This window comes from Corvus moneduloides, chromosome 5 (assembly GCF_009650955.1).
Source record: "Corvus moneduloides isolate bCorMon1 chromosome 5, bCorMon1.pri, whole genome shotgun sequence".
In the NCBI taxonomy this organism is placed as follows: Eukaryota; Metazoa; Chordata; class Aves; order Passeriformes; family Corvidae; genus Corvus; species Corvus moneduloides.
Genome location: NC_045480.1, coordinates 30,343,844 through 30,359,450, shown reverse-complemented (window position 1 = coordinate 30,359,450; position 15,607 = coordinate 30,343,844). Strand labels below are relative to the sequence as shown.

Genomic DNA, 15,607 nt, shown 5'->3' with positions numbered 1-15,607 from the left:
AAAAGCAATTCGCAGCACAAATGCAAAAAGAGTGAAGAAGGAATGATGGTAGGGATGAAAAGACAGGACACAAATGAAAACTCAGAAGCAGTGATGAACAACAGGAAAAACATTTCCTCTTTTATCAAGAACTTCTAATTCTTATGTTCTGAAGCAGCAATGGCAACAGAGGAAATATAAAAGGTATCAGCATCTAAACTAGTATGGTATAGTTTGGTTTGTGGAGTTTCAAAGGGCTCAAAGGCTCTGCTTTTCAAAGGGTTACTTTTTCCTCCTTTATTTGGAAAAGATGAAACTGAAGGTTCTGCTCCAGTTATATTCCAAATTCATTCCCAACCCGCCTGACATAAGGGTCTGAACTGGTCCTATAGGCAATTCTGAGCCACAAGTGTGGCAGGATGCTGGACTAAACCTAGTCAAATCAACTCCCAGATCTTCCTAAGTGTAGGAAGTCATACTTTTATGTACAGAGACCTAATAAATCTTCAGGTGCATTGATCACTCATTCTAGCAGTAAGTTGAACAGAAATGTTTTCCTGTGTCAAAAAAACCCCACTCAGAACAAGCGAACCAGAGAACAGGTTATATACATATAACTTAGTTTCACTTCCCAGAAAAGAAAAGTTCCTGCTTTGGTTTAATCCAAAGAGAGACTGAACAGGACAAGTATATGAGATACGGGTAAGACCTCCACTGAATATTGAAATGCTTCTAGTATTACCTGAAAACAAACTGCACACTTCGGAATACCCTTCCTGCTTCCTTCACTCCCAGTGGCAGTAGAAACATTTCCATGTGGTAAATAATTGTTAAACGCAAACATGGAAGTAAGTTGCAGTATTTTTGAGCTTTCTGATCCCTCAAATAGCATGTAGCTGGTGTCAATGCTTGCGATTCAAAAGTGTGATACGTGAGTAAAGGCAAAAAAGAACAGGACTTGGAAGAGTAGACAGGAAAGGCTTACTCAGGTTTCAAACTGGTCTGTTGGTCCCTGTAAGTACCTTGGGGTGCCCTTTAGCTCAAGCAAATTCTAGGATAAACAACTGAAGACTTAGAAAGGGGAACATTATTTTATACCAAATAAGTGACCAATTTAGATGGAAAAGAACCCTTACAAATGCCCACTATGTGCACAAGATATGATTTAAGGAGACCACATCACCAAACTATAGAGCTTAACCTCCAGGCCACTCTGAAAGCATTTACTGGTGATAAAGCCAAGAAAACACAGAGAACTGTGTAATTTTCCTGTCACCATAAATCTGCATCATGGGTTTTATAAAAAAAGTACTGAAAAATGATTAATTCATGTCTCACTTTCAAGAGAAGAGGGTGCATGTGAAAATTTGATTATATACATTTAATTCACAGAGCCAGTGTGCCAATACAAAATGTGCATCTGAACTTCCTTAAGGTACTTCTGGTGCAAAACCCTACAATTTAGCACTTTTAGCTGTAAAATACCACAACCACCATAAATTAAGCCATATATTGTCTTACCCGATAAAAGTAATATAAGTAATACAGCAAAGAAGTCAGGATACTCTGCTAGCCCAGAGTAATTCATTTTGAAGTAGGCACTGAAGAAATGACCAATCCGTTTTCCAAGAAGTTCATCAAAGGTGCCACTCCAGGCTCTTGCTACACTTGATGTACCTTCATAAAACACATGCATGTTTAGTGTTTTACATCCATACAGTGGGATACAGCTACTTCTACTGAAACAGAAACAAAACTAAGCCTGTTGCTACTTGCATTTAAAAAAGCAGAGCTTGTGCTGCGAGTTTGTTTTGCTGAAGAATTCTAACGTTTTAGAATTTTGCTTGTTAAATGGTAACAAGTTTTTCTAGAACTAAAACATACAGATTTGTGCCTCGTTTATTCCCAAAATATTGCAGAAATTATTTCTGTGTCATTTATGTCTGATTCTGGAAGAAGCTTTTTTCTAGAATTACAGTATGACATATGTTAAACAACACAAAGTTATGTAAGAAAGCATTTGAAGAAAGAACATGAAGGAAAGTTTGTCCACCTGTAAGTAAAGCAAAAAAAGAAAAAAAAATTACTAGTAATATGTATGTTACTAGAGTCTGTATTTAAAATTAATGCTCTCTTGTGGTAGAGTGTGCATGGCCAAAGACAATCTTATTTTTATAACTCTCCTCTCATGAAATACATTTTAATACAATACTGGGGCATATCAGTTTTGTAATGATTTGAGTAACCATCCTGTAGGTACACATATAAAGCTAGGCATGCTCACACACAATATAATGGAAGTTTGGGGCATGTTCCTCTGGGAGAAATAATTTTTAAATCAAAAAATGTTTTTTCTGCTAAAGCACTGAAATAGTTATTTGGGTATCTGCCACATAAGCATTGATTTTATTTGGATCTGGTCAACTTTGTATTTTATGGGATTACCTGAGAGGACAGCACTTAATTAGCACAAGGATATAGTAGCAAGTTAGTACTTAAACACCATGACTTTCTTGTAAGATACTATAGCGATGAGGTCCCTCTAAACATCCTTGCTGTCTATATTCAGAAAAAAAATGCTTATTGATTGTACTGAAATTATTCTTGCTGACCAAAGACGGCAAAGAAGTCCTGATTATTCTTGTGTATCATCACTGAATTGTCTGACACAATTTTCATACAAGCTCTGTGGTTCATATGTCACAGTCTTACAAAAATATCTCGCAAAAAACCCTGTTTGCAATGGTGATGCACAGAAGGAAATAACCTAATCAAATTATTGCAGTTATTTCATCTCAGCAGAACTAAAAAGAAACGGTAGCTAAGCGTAGAGACAGAAAAGAAAAACAGCCCTAAATCTGTATCTTTTATCTGCTTTTATCAGAAACCCCTGGAACCCGTGTTCTTAGGCTTACCTATAATATAGGACAAAACGAGATTCCAGCCAGTGATAAAAGCCCACAGTTCACCAACTGTAACGTAAGTATACAAATATGCAGAACCAGTCTTGGGAACACGAGCACCGAACTCGGCATAGCAGAGACCTGCCATCACAGATGCAAGGGCAGCAATGAGGAAAGAAACAACGATGCTAGGTCCAGAATTGGATTTGGCTACTTCTCCAGCAAGGACATAAACACCAGCACCAAGGGTACTTCCTACACCCAGGGCTATAAGGTCCACTGTTGACAAGCATCGGCACAACTTGGTGTCCTCAAGACTTTCGCCACTGATGTTCTTCTTCCGCACCAGACACCGAATAAAGGACAGGACTGGTCCACAGGGCAACATGGTGGATGTAGAGCTCTGAAATAAAGGAAATTATTGCAGTATGCAAAAGATAGTGCAGACTCTGGTGAAAAACAATGGAAAAGAAGTATTTGCATGAAGAACTTTAATTATGTCTACTAACTAATACATTCACACTGTTTGGTGACATTAAATAAACTGGCATGTGCTTTTTCCCCAGGAAACAAATTACGGATACAGTATTCCTAATTTTATATGTAGCACTTATTTCCCCAGGGAAGCAGATCCATTATCTTTAGGTTTATTACACTGCTAATGGCCACTTCTTAACCACTTCTAAAACAGAAACAGCCTATTATCTCATATATCAAAAAGCCTTTTAAGATAAGGATCAACACCAACATAAATAAGGGGTTTGGGGATCTGAAACTCCAACAGTAAGACTGTAAACAGCAAAAGCTTTAAAATACAGCATTCTGACAGAGCCAGTTCAATATCCTTTTGTCTTCAAATACATAGCTTTTGCCTTTAGAATTTGCTTCAGTAAGAACTGCTTGAAAGCAGATTAAAATAGTGTTTCTAGTCTCTCACGCACCAATGAAGTTTCCCCGATCTAATTATCCTTACAAGAAATCTTGTACATCTCTGCCTGACAATCATCTAACAAAACCCAATGGACTAATGGCTCATCCCATGCCAGCTGCAGTTCTTCAATATTGTGAGTGCCTGTCACAGTGTGGGACGTGATCAGCTCTAGCACACAAGCTCAGATTCTGTGACCGACCTGGTCCTGGAGGCCAGCAGGAAGGTAGCACTTCGCTGGCCTGTGATATGGGTGCCTGCTAGGAACAGCAGCCATCCTGCTTCCCAACTCAAACAGATGGTCACTGAGGGTCCAAAGCATTTGCTTGGGGAGGAGGACATGGGCATCCCATAGAAAATAATATTTTAAAGAGGGAACATTAATGTACAAGTTCTGTCTTTATGTATTTGTTTGAACTGTATTGTTGATGGCTAAGAGTTTGGTAAGAATCAAGCAATACCATCTGTCATCTTCCCAAACTGATGGTTGTCTTTGCAACTCATACCATATATATCTCTACTCTGCTCATGATTTGTTAAATGGAACCCACCTGGGAACTGAAAAACTATTTAATTTAGACATATTCTGCTGGTGTATTCCTTCCTGGTCTGTATCAGTTTCCTAGAACAGTAAAGGACATTTCTACTCCCACTTGTTCAATCCACTAACAGCAATGACTTTGTATCAAGATGGATAGCTCAATCAATAGCATTTGATCCTAAAACAGAGAGTCAGAAGCAGAGAGTATCAGGGACTGCCATCCTGATACAAGACTGCTTGGGAAAAACAATCTCCTGAGAAGAGAAAAAACATTTTCACCCTATTCCTGTAATAGCTCCCCAAGCACACTCAAACATGCCATTTCTGTCTTCAAAGAGCATCCTTAAGAAAAAAGGTCTCCATTCCCTGTTAAGTAAAGAAAATTTGGTAAAGGGTAGTGAATGGAATTGAATAGCTGTGGATGTTATATTAATATGCTTATTAGTCTGTAGCCCATGTGACAAGCAGCAATGCTCTTGTGACTCCATGCTCTTCACCTTAGCAATTTCAATGTGGCAGAAACATAGCATTTTTTTAAGGAATTACTTCTCCCTCCCCCCAGATAATATTTCATTTGGTATTTCATTAACAGGAAAAAATACTCTGGCTGATCTTGTTCTCAGACCACTAAGCAATTTCCAAGACTCTTGTTATTCCGAAGTCATCTCAGATTGTTTTGCTTCTTTGCCATTTGGGACAAGAAGTCCCAAAAATTGTACAGGCATGTACTGCAGTGGTCAGCAGTAATATTATGGTTTTCTCTGCTGAGAAGGAATCCTTATGGCAAAATAGGAGGAGTTTTTCTGCTTCTGATTTCTGCTTCTTGTGGAGAGGAAGGAGGCTAGTTCTTGCCAGCCACAAGCCAGTAAGAGAAGACACCTCTTCTGACTGAAACCCAGCCTTTCTTCTTCAGCCTTAAGAAACTGGAGCACAACCAAAGACAAAGTTCAATATACAGACTTTGTGTCTGTAGAGGAAAAAAACCTTACCTCATGTGCGTGGAAAACTTCTCTTTGTAAGTATATCCATCCTAACATGGATTTGACAAACACATGGCCTTTTACAACAACCACTGGAATCCAGCATATCTTCCACAGTTTCCTATACTTAGTATGCCTAAATGTATAGCAAACAATGCCTGAACTCTGCTTCACAGCTTCTGGTGGCAAGTGCAGCACTGTACCTCAGACATGGCCCCCTTTCAGATTTGGCTGAGACATTCCAAGACTTTCAGATAAGACAGTGAAGCAGGAAGAACTGATGAGCTTACAAAGCTATTTGGCTTCACACAGGACCAAATTACATAGGTATGAGGTGACAAGTGTCTTCAGAAATAACTGACAAGTGTAATGCTTCTCTGAGGTGTCCCTGGTACAGCAGATCCTTTAATGCATCACCCCCTGCAAGAGAACAGCCTGGGCAATGACTCACTGCTGACATGTGCTGACTCACAAGCAGTTTATCAGAACACTGGCTGAGCGCATCTCATGCTAAAATACAAACCTACAGAAGCTTGGGTGTGCCTTTTGGTGGCAGCATTGTCCTACACAAGCTTATACTGACTGTCACCACATACTCTTATAAAGGGTCTTATTCCTGCAGACTCACAGATCTTATTCCTGAGTTTGGACAAATATTGGTTTTCCTTCCTGTTGATCTTTATGACAGAGAGGAACATAAAGTAGGGTAAGCAAACACATTAAAAAATTCTCTGTCCAACTTTTTGACTAGCAGGTTTCAGTATTTTCCTAACTGCTCCTTTTTTCTTCCTCTTTTCCCTGCTGCAGCCTAACCATGCCTCATCCTAGCACACGACTTTGGGCTCTGTTTCATCTTGGTCTCTGCTGCCATGAGCTCTGTCAGCACTGGCCTGGGCCCCTGCTGAACATCCTGCACAGCTGAGGAGCACTGGCTCTGCTCTGAGCCTTCCTGGGAAGACACACTTGACAGCTTGGAAGAGGGGGTTTTTGATAATTACACTGGGTAATCAATCAAGATGGGAGTGCTTTTGAGGCATGTTTGGTGCACCCGCCCCACATTTCTTGGAGCAGACTTGGATACCTGCCACCCTTGAACAGCAATGTTAGGCATGTAGCCTGCAAGGACGGCCAGTCAGGGTGGGCTGAATTGTTCATGCAGTTTAAACAGAGAAAAGATTGAATCCTGACCTTATACAGAGTTTAAACATAGGCAGTGAGCAACAAGAAACCGAAAAAGGAAAATGCCCTTGAACTCACCAACGGTATGCAGTTATTTCTAATTAAGGTGTGGAGCGGACACAACCTGATGATTCTCTCATGCATTCAAACCTGTGCTAGGCTCCACTTTGAAGTCTGCTTTACAGAGAGCGCTTCGTCACAAGCAAAGCAAGTTTCACTCTTTCACAAGCAAACACCTGTGAAGTCCATTTGTTACCGATGTTGGCACATTCCTTTTCCTGCATACAACTGAGGTGGCAGCTCTTTGGCTCTGCATGTGCTGGGTCACTGCACTTTTGAAGTCTCTTTTGGACTAAGTTTTAATTTAGCTACAGATTACGCCATAAACACGGAATACGCTTCCAACAGTCCTCCAAAAAAGGCAGGTCTCAGTTCAACTGCCTTAGACTTGAGGACCAATGATCAGCCCTTACTGAAACCTCCTCCTTCCTTGAACTCATTCCTAGAGAGAACTGCTAAGCCATCCACACTACAGTTTAGTTTTACCCCTTCAACCACATTCAACAAAGATACAGGCAAGAGAATAGGACATAATTTAGACAGGAAAGGAACTTGAAAGATTTATCTAACATAGGGGGAGGAAGAAAAAACAAATAAAGCTTCCTCACAGCTGATGGACTTCATGGTATCTGTCAGAGTACATGAATAAGCAGGTATTTCTCCAATCCCTTTTGTTCTTTATTGTCTTGGTTAATTTTTTTCTCTACAGTATCTGCTGATAAAATCGTCTTAATTTCAGCCTTTCTTGGCCAATTGTAAACCAGATCATTTACTGCTTGGCCACTACACATCTGAATGCCAGTCCAAGAAGATGAGTTCAGCCTTACAATTGATACCAGCTGTTTGTTTAGGTGGATGATCAGGAACATTTAATCGTCATCTGTTGTTAGCCCTCTTCTGTCAGGAGATGTTTGGTGTCAAAAAATTTTTGACCAAAAACACCATTCAAGGGACAAAGTCTCTATCTGCAAAGATTATATTCATATTTAAAACTGCTTTGACTCCTTCACAGTCATGTAAAATCTACCATTTCTGCAAAGTGTTTTTCATGCAAAAATAACCTAACCTACCCTCCTATCCCACACAAAATTCAAAAAATCGGTGGATATTGGAGCAAAAATGGTAATTTACATCATGTGTCAATAATTTTATTTCCATTAAAATAAAATTTTAATCTAATTATGTCTCATACATGGTTTAAGTTAGTGCACATTAAACCCAAGCTACACATGAGAAAATCCAAAGTTTTGCTGCAGTTGCCATTCAACTTTTCCTACAAAATTTTCCATTAAAAGCTCTAATAAAAAAACATTAAAATCTCATATGGAAAGCAAATGTTATAAAGCAATATGAAACCTCTGAAACTTGTAGTACTGTTATTAAGATTTATGTTCAATGATTTTTGAAGCCAAAGTAAACCATAGATATTTTGCTCAAAACTATTCTAATATTATTATATTAGAATATATAGCTAATATTATATAACATACTATTAATTTTAGATGCAGTAGTTAAAACATTTTAAACACCATGTCAATTAAGGATAAAAGACTCCAATAAGTTTGTAATGTATTGAAAATGGGAAAATATAAATATATACTGGTTAATACAGATTAATTTAGCATCTTTCTTCAGCCTCATTTTCCTGAAAAAACTGTCAAAGTTTATTAATTTTTTTGTCTCCTATTAAGTACATGTAGCCTTATTAAAAATTGCAGTATTACATTTATTAGATCTGGTCCAATAATATATGAAAGGGAGATCTTTCTTGAAGTGAAATAACATATGAAAGTAAAAGAATTGCATTGATTGGATCTTGAGCAGTAATATATGAAAGTAAAAGAATTCAGAGATGAAGCAAAACTAGGTATGGTCTATGATTTGCGTGCACGTGCACACATGCACAGCCAATAAATTGTTTTAGTGCAAGTGTCCTAAAAGTTCATGTGGTGCCCAAGACTTTCACAAAACTCCAAATGCCTTGGGATATTTAAAGTAGCGTATTTCAATAATGGTTCAAGCTGTAAAATTGGAAAGCTGCACCTGTAACAGAAGTGTATGATGCATAAAAGGGAAAAGGAAAGCAAGCTTTATTGTTCAAAAGCAGAAACACCTTCTAGTCAGACTGGGAAGGAAAATATAACTGCATCTTCTATATATTAACACTGTAATTTTTATTTCAGCAAAGACAGGATAATGCTGTAACGTAAACAAACTGCGTACCACAGCTCTTGCTACTCAAACAGCACATATGTTAAAGGCAACATTTCCTATGATAACCTAGGTTGCTTTCAGGTTACTTCTTTCAGCAGTAAACTTCATTACTAACCTGATTCAGAGCAACTTCTGCTGGGGAAATTTCTGCTCCTCTTACTCAGTCCTGAACTCCTGCTGTCATAAATGGAAGAGTAATGACTGAAAGTGATTTTATTAAAAGACTTGCTTTAAAAGCCAGCTGCAGGTGGTGTGGGAACCCTCAGTGTTGAGGGGTGGAGGCTTGGCACACCAGGTGATTGGAGGGCTGTGAGCCGGCCAGCTATTTGCCCAGCCAAGCAGAGAGGGAGGAAGGGAGGGAGAGAGAGAAAGTCTTGCTGGTGTTCAGATAAATCATATGCACTGTATTCATGACAAAACCCAACTGGAATGCCATTTCCTACATTTAAACGCACCTGTCAGGGAAGAGTTTCACACATCCCAAAGGAAATGCAGATGTCAGATCCCACAGTGATACCAAGCAAAGTTTTCCCATTGCCCCTGTGAAAATTTTGGAGCATGCTGAAGGATGCTTTGCAATGTTTTGAGACCTGAATGCAATAGCATAGAATGAAAAGTGTTTTTGTTGAGTAAATTTTAGAAGAATACAAATAATTTTTAAAGTATTGCTGTGGCTAGAACCAACACAGAAGGCAGTATATTTACAGAGATGGGTTAGAGCCCACTCTGTTGAACTGGGGTAGATGTACCATAGATGATCTTCTCCTTTATATGGCTTGAAATGAAAAATGCTGAAGACTGGAACTAGAACAAGCCAAATATTCCTGTGACACAACCAATAAATAAACCTCAGTTTCTTAAAAATTAGCTTCCAGAATAAACCAAACCCCAATGTACAATTTACAGCTGTATTTTTATTACTTCCAATGGCAGACAACCCTACTCTAAACATGCAGTAGTATTTCCAACCAATATTATTCACAGCATATTGTTTCCTTCTAAACACTCATGTTTCAATCACTTTATTTTTGTTGCGCTAATATAAGATAAACCTTGCAGAGAAAAGCGCTATGCTTCTTGTCATTAAAAGGTCTTTCCTAGGAAAACATGTAGAAAAACATACATTGTGTGGCAGCCCACTGCAGCTTTCTCTCAGCTTTTCCCTTAGTGTAAAGTCAGCCAGTGCTCTAGAAGCAGAGAAGGTTCCTCCTTTTTGCTTCATGAATAGCCCTACTTCCTGCAGCCTATGCAAGGGAAGAATACAACCTTTCCTCAGCTCTCCCAGAGCCAAGGAGAAATGCATCCAAGAAAGGGTGCTCCACAAGGATGGGCTGTGTTGCAAAACCGCGAGTCCAGCTTATGCTACCCAAGGCAATTATTTTCTTACAGGCAAAAACATGTTAAGAGAAAAGGTCTTGTTTGCTGAAGGTCTGATGATGACAATGCTAATTCTTCTCCTGTTGTTGACCTCATCTTTGTTAAAGATGAACTTTATCTCTTTCACAGTTAATACACAGTTAGAAGATAGAAACAAGAAGTTATGCTACAGGTTAGGCTTCTTGCGCAGCAGCACATGACAACCACTTTTAAGGAGCATCACTCTGACCCGTGACAATATCTAGGCTTTTTTTTTACCAAACTAGCACTCTCTAACAAGTCCATGGATGACTCAGGAATTACTCAGATGGTTCTTGAATATCTCCAGTGAAGAAGACTGCAAACCTCTCCAAGCAATCTGTGCTGGTGCTCTGGTCACCTCACAGTAGAGAAGTTCTTCCTCATATTTAGCTAGAGCTTCCTGTGCATCATTTTCTGTCCATTGCCTCTTGTCTTGTTGCTTACCTCCTGTCTGTGATAACATTTCATTGCTGGTAACAGCAGTACACTTATGGATCATTACAATGATAGAGCTAGGCTGCTTTTGTTTGTCTGACTTTCTAAAACTTAATCCTGAGAACAGTAGCACACAAAAGCTACACTGCTAAAGGCATTCAAACCTAGAATCCTCCTGGCTCCCAGTCAAGAGGCAGGGAGCACACTGGCTGGTGAAATGAAATGGCTTACATTTTGGGGGTCCCATCTCGATCTAGTGCACCATGGGGCAGATCAGTACATCCCCATTTTGCAGTGTTTGGATCAAAGGTCCTATGGACAGACACTCAGACAGTTTTGTGTGTGTTTTCAGTAACACATGCTTGAAACCACAAGAAGACCATGTTGCCACCCAGCAAAAGTCATTTTTGTAGATTCAACTGAAAGGTGTATTTGTGTGCCTGAAGGTCTGTGACAAAGCAGCATGAGAGAGATGTTCATAAAGGGATGGGTCTAGTGGGGGATCAGTGAAGGATGCCAGACCCGGTGCTCTTTGGACAAGACTGAGCAGACAGAGTGCTGTCTGGTGGCAGTTACCTGCAATAGCATACCCAGCTTCTCTCTTTCGGAGGAAACTCCTGTTTCTCCCCAGGAAAGAGCTGTGGTAGATCCACTTTGTGGCTCCCCATTTGTTTCAGTTGAAAATCCAGCTGTGTTTGGACCAAGTTCTGACTTTAGAGACTTTTCTGCTCCTTAGGAACTATATCACTTGGATTAATCTAAAGAGCCTCATCCAACAGTTCTCTGATTTACATACCCAAAGGACTTCTGTAGCACATTCTTTCCATTAAAATGTTGATCAGGAATTCTCTTCTTGCCAGGAAACAGTTGACCACATTAGAGGGAATGAACTGAAGGACAAAATTATTTTATCGTATTTTTCTATGGAAGGCTCATTTTAAGACTTTCCTTAGAGTATCAGAAGAGTATGAACAGATTTTTATAAAGTTACGCAGAAATTCATGCTGAGGGGATTTTAATTTTACAAAAAAACCCCCCAAACTGTTAATTTTGAAACTCTTGCACAGACTGAAACAAAGTTCTACAGATGCCCAAGTGACAAACTGATTAGAAGCTGCTCTGTTGTTGACTCTGACTTGTCTCACAGACACATCCTCACAGCTATGGGCCAAAAATCTGTGGAGTTTTACAAAACTAGAGGTGTTAACTGTGCACATGCGTATCCATGTGCTTGCCCATATAACCACCACACATAACTCACCAAAGTTAAACATGAACAAAAGTGCTTGCAGACCCAGGCCTTAGTGAACCATGGCAATCCCTCCACTTTGCAGCCAACTGTAACAAACCCAGCTTTTGACACGAATAATTAAAAAGAAACACAACATGTTTTGTACACTCTGTGTACTGGTATTCGTAAGAGGATTCATCAAGTGCCAGGAAGAATCTTTTCTGGATAAAGTAATTACACTTTAGTAGTTCTGACTTGTGCTTCTTGTGGTTCTGAGAATAAAAATACACTGCAATCTATGTGCTAATCTACAGAAAACAATCATAAACATTCAAGAGAGAAAGAATCCTTGTAAAGCTCAACAGTAGTGTAGGCTGTCTCTATAATCTTATGACAGGATCTTTTCTGAAGAGAATAAATTACAACTCAACACTTTTTAAAGGACTTCCTATTTATTAAAATAAAAATATACTTATTTTAGATTGCTTCTCATGGTTTAACTGAAACTAGTTCCTACAAAATATTGTACAGATTAAAATAAAATTATCACTTACTAATTCTCTCAACTTTTAATAATTCTTTTTTCAGTTTGTACTTAGGAAAATACCTCAAATCCTGAACTTCTGTAAAAGAAATTTAATACAACCTATAAAAAATAATCACATGCTACTAGACTCATCCAGGCAGGAAGAATATACCTGCAATCCTGCATCATTTCATATGTAGCAGTAAGAAGGGCAACATTGGCACAAATTCCTATTAGATATTTTGATCCAGGAATGAGTAATTTAACCTAATATTAAGCATGTCCCAAACAGCTACTAGCTGTCATTTGCTGAATTCCAAATATTCCCAGGAGTCTAAAGGAAATTTTTGCAGTGCTGACTCACAGTGCTGTCCCTAAGTCTAAAATCAGAGTTCTTGAGAAGGAAAGTAACTATTTAAAGCCATTATTATCTATAAAAAAAAAATCCACAAATACTTTTTTGGCCTCGAATACAGGATAAATATAGATAAGAAATTTAAACAGAAAAGTCCGTAATATATGCAAAGAAGAACCAAGAAAATCAAAGTTAAAACTAAGACTTGATCTGTAATTGAAAATAAATTGTGATGCCATGTCTTGCCAAAAGAGAAACGATTCTGTCTTGCACCTCCCTGGACACCTGTAAAAGGAGCATCAGATGCAGCTCCACACTGCAGCTTGGGAAGGAGCAGGAGAAGGCACTCCTGAAGCATGAGTACACTTCTCCATCAGAGACAGGAAGTTACAAACGGGCTTTCAAAAAGAGCAAGGAGAAAGATCTACCAGAAAACAAACTATTAAGGCATTGTGGATTTTTTGCAGTGTACACTATTGGGTAACATCTTATTCTGCTTTTCTATAAGCCTGTTTGAACTTACAACATATTGAACTGAAGCAAACGTTAAAAAAAAAGTATTCAATTTGTGACAACATTTGAGCCAAATGTGCGGTAACACACCTAAAGGCCACTGAGGCAGGTAATTAGGCACATTTCATAGAAACCATCCCAGCCTATGTAAATGCAACTGACATTTAAAAGTAGTACTTAATGTCAAAAAAAGACAAAATACCAAGCTTTTTTACCCAAATAATGAGGCTCTGTGTTATTTATTATTAAAAGTTGTATTATCATGTATGGAGATAACAGTTTTTTAGTTGTTTTGAATGTGCTTCATTTATAGCTTTTCAAGGTCACCCTGTTCACCTTGTTCTAGTTATCACTTTCTTCATTACCTGAATTAACCAACTGAAGGTTTCTTTCCCAATCCTTCTGTAATACAGGACTTCCTCTGACTTACTGTTTTTCACCCCAGCCAATCAATCCCTTTCCTCAGTTTAGTTGGATTTTTTTATTCTTGGAGTATTTGTGAGGGGGTTTTCTTTCTCTTTTTTTTTTTCTCGTTTTTTTTTCTTTTTTTTGGTTTCATTTTTCTTTAAAAATTTTTCATCTGGAAAGGCTAAAAGTGATCTTTTTCCCCTGTGTCAAAAAGGGAAATCTTTCCAGTTATTGTCTTTAATGAACATTTTTTTCCTATAAAAAACAATTTTGTCAAGAAAATTTCTATTAACTCCATTTCTACTTAATAATAATTTTCCTTTCCAGATAATGACATGAAGGTTGCTGCTTTTACTTACTCTTTTTAATCAGTAACAGGGCTTTACCTTTCACCCCATGGTTACCAAGTTTTCAGTAACAGCCTCTTGTGTAAGACACAAGCAAAAGTCTCTTAGAAAGTAACATCAGATCAATTCCATGTATTCTGTTCTGTTGAAAACCTGACAAAATCAAAAAATGAAACTAGTAGAAACTAGTTTCAGAAACTAGTAGAGATGTATTTACAAATACAGTCCTGGAATATTTTTTTTCAGTGATAATAGGAAATATACACAATGACTGCAGGATCAAAATTAAATCCCAAACATTTCCCTGCTGAGAATTGCACTGATTTGCACAAAAGCTGGTGATTCTCTAAAAGAGAGTTAGACACTGGTTTTAAAGTAGAAATAATGAGAGTCCTTTCACATGCCTAAACTCCTGAGGTAGCTTCTAAAATGTCTATAAAATCTGTATTTTTTAAATGGCTTTGCCCTTGTGCTCCTGTGCACTTCCACAGGGGAACCAAAAGGCCCAAAAGGTAGCCTAATTTCATGGTGCAAGAATGGAAATTAAGCAAAGAACTAATGATTCAGCTCACTTCTCTCCTCCCTTCCCAACCTCAGCTGGCTGGTTTGATGGCTCAAGTAGCACCAGCTCCAGGGATTCATACTCCGCTAGGGTTGTCCAGTCCCATCCCTGGGTCACAGCACCTCTCAGCCCATTTGACCAGTGCACCATACACTTATGGGCTCCAGTGGATCCTTTTGTTTTAAAAAGCAGTGCAATTAATATTCTGTGTTGAGTTACTGAAAACTGTTTAAAGTAACTCAATTTTATATATATAAAAAAAGTGGCCTTTCCCCCTATTTTCTGTGGGGGCCAAGAAAGGAAGAAGAGAGAGTGGAGAAGAAAGAAAGGATGAATATATCTAATTTAAGACTAAAAATAATCACAGATGATCCCAGAAATAGCCTCAGTTACAAAAATATCATGGAGCAGGGGAAGGAAGAGAATTCCTATTACACACCTTACTTGTTTCTATTTGAGTTTTTAAGGCACCTGGAAAAGATGCCATCTCAAACAGATTACAAAAACTCAACAAAAAACTAGGTCTAATCAAGGTGTCACAACTTTCTCATAATGGAACATCTAAAATGAAGCATGTTTTAATTATCTGCCAATTATAAGAGTTTTAAAAAGTTAAATTTGTTTTCTTTTGCCTATAGAAATCCAATAATTAGATGCACATTATTTATATTCCATATTTCTTTTATGTTAAGTCAATGGCAGTAAGAATTAATTTAAGAGATTCTTGCATTAAAGTTTTGAAAAATCTCCTTTGCAACCAAATATTACTATGAAATAATGGCAAAGCATTTAAATCAGGATTCTTCACTGGATCTGTAATGGACTTGAAATAGTAAATCAGAAAAGTATTTTGCTTCCATTCTATGTGAAAATGGAACTGTGACGTTCCCAGCATCACTGCCACACATCTCACACACCAGACATAAAATGTCCACTAAGTGCACTGCTGTGATTTATTTTTTAGGTTTATATATTAGAACAATACAAAACAACATAAACAGGAATGGTTTGTTCGCACAATATAAATGGCTGCATCTGCAGTGCTTAA

At 38.2% G+C, this 15,607-nt stretch overlaps 1 protein-coding gene across 10 annotated transcripts in view; it reads right to left on the bottom strand.

Annotated features, from left to right (window-relative positions):
- Window positions 1-15,607, bottom strand: part of SLC7A2 (solute carrier family 7 member 2) — a 55,188-nt gene that overhangs the window by 17,013 nt on the left and 22,568 nt on the right. For 8 of the 10 annotated variants that reach the window (XM_032109084.1, XM_032109085.1, XM_032109083.1 and 5 more), the window contains 2 exons: window positions 2,895-3,285; window positions 1,501-1,656 (listed from right to left, as the gene is read on the bottom strand). In XM_032109084.1, coding sequence (XP_031964975.1) covers window positions 1,501-1,656; window positions 2,895-3,270 — 532 coding nt within the window. In that variant the 5' untranslated portion in view covers window positions 3,271-3,285. Of the gene's footprint in view, window positions 1-1,500; window positions 1,657-2,894; window positions 3,286-8,899; window positions 9,132-15,607 lie in introns of those variants that run through there. The other 2 variants (XM_032109081.1, XM_032109091.1) reach the window with 2 other exon arrangements.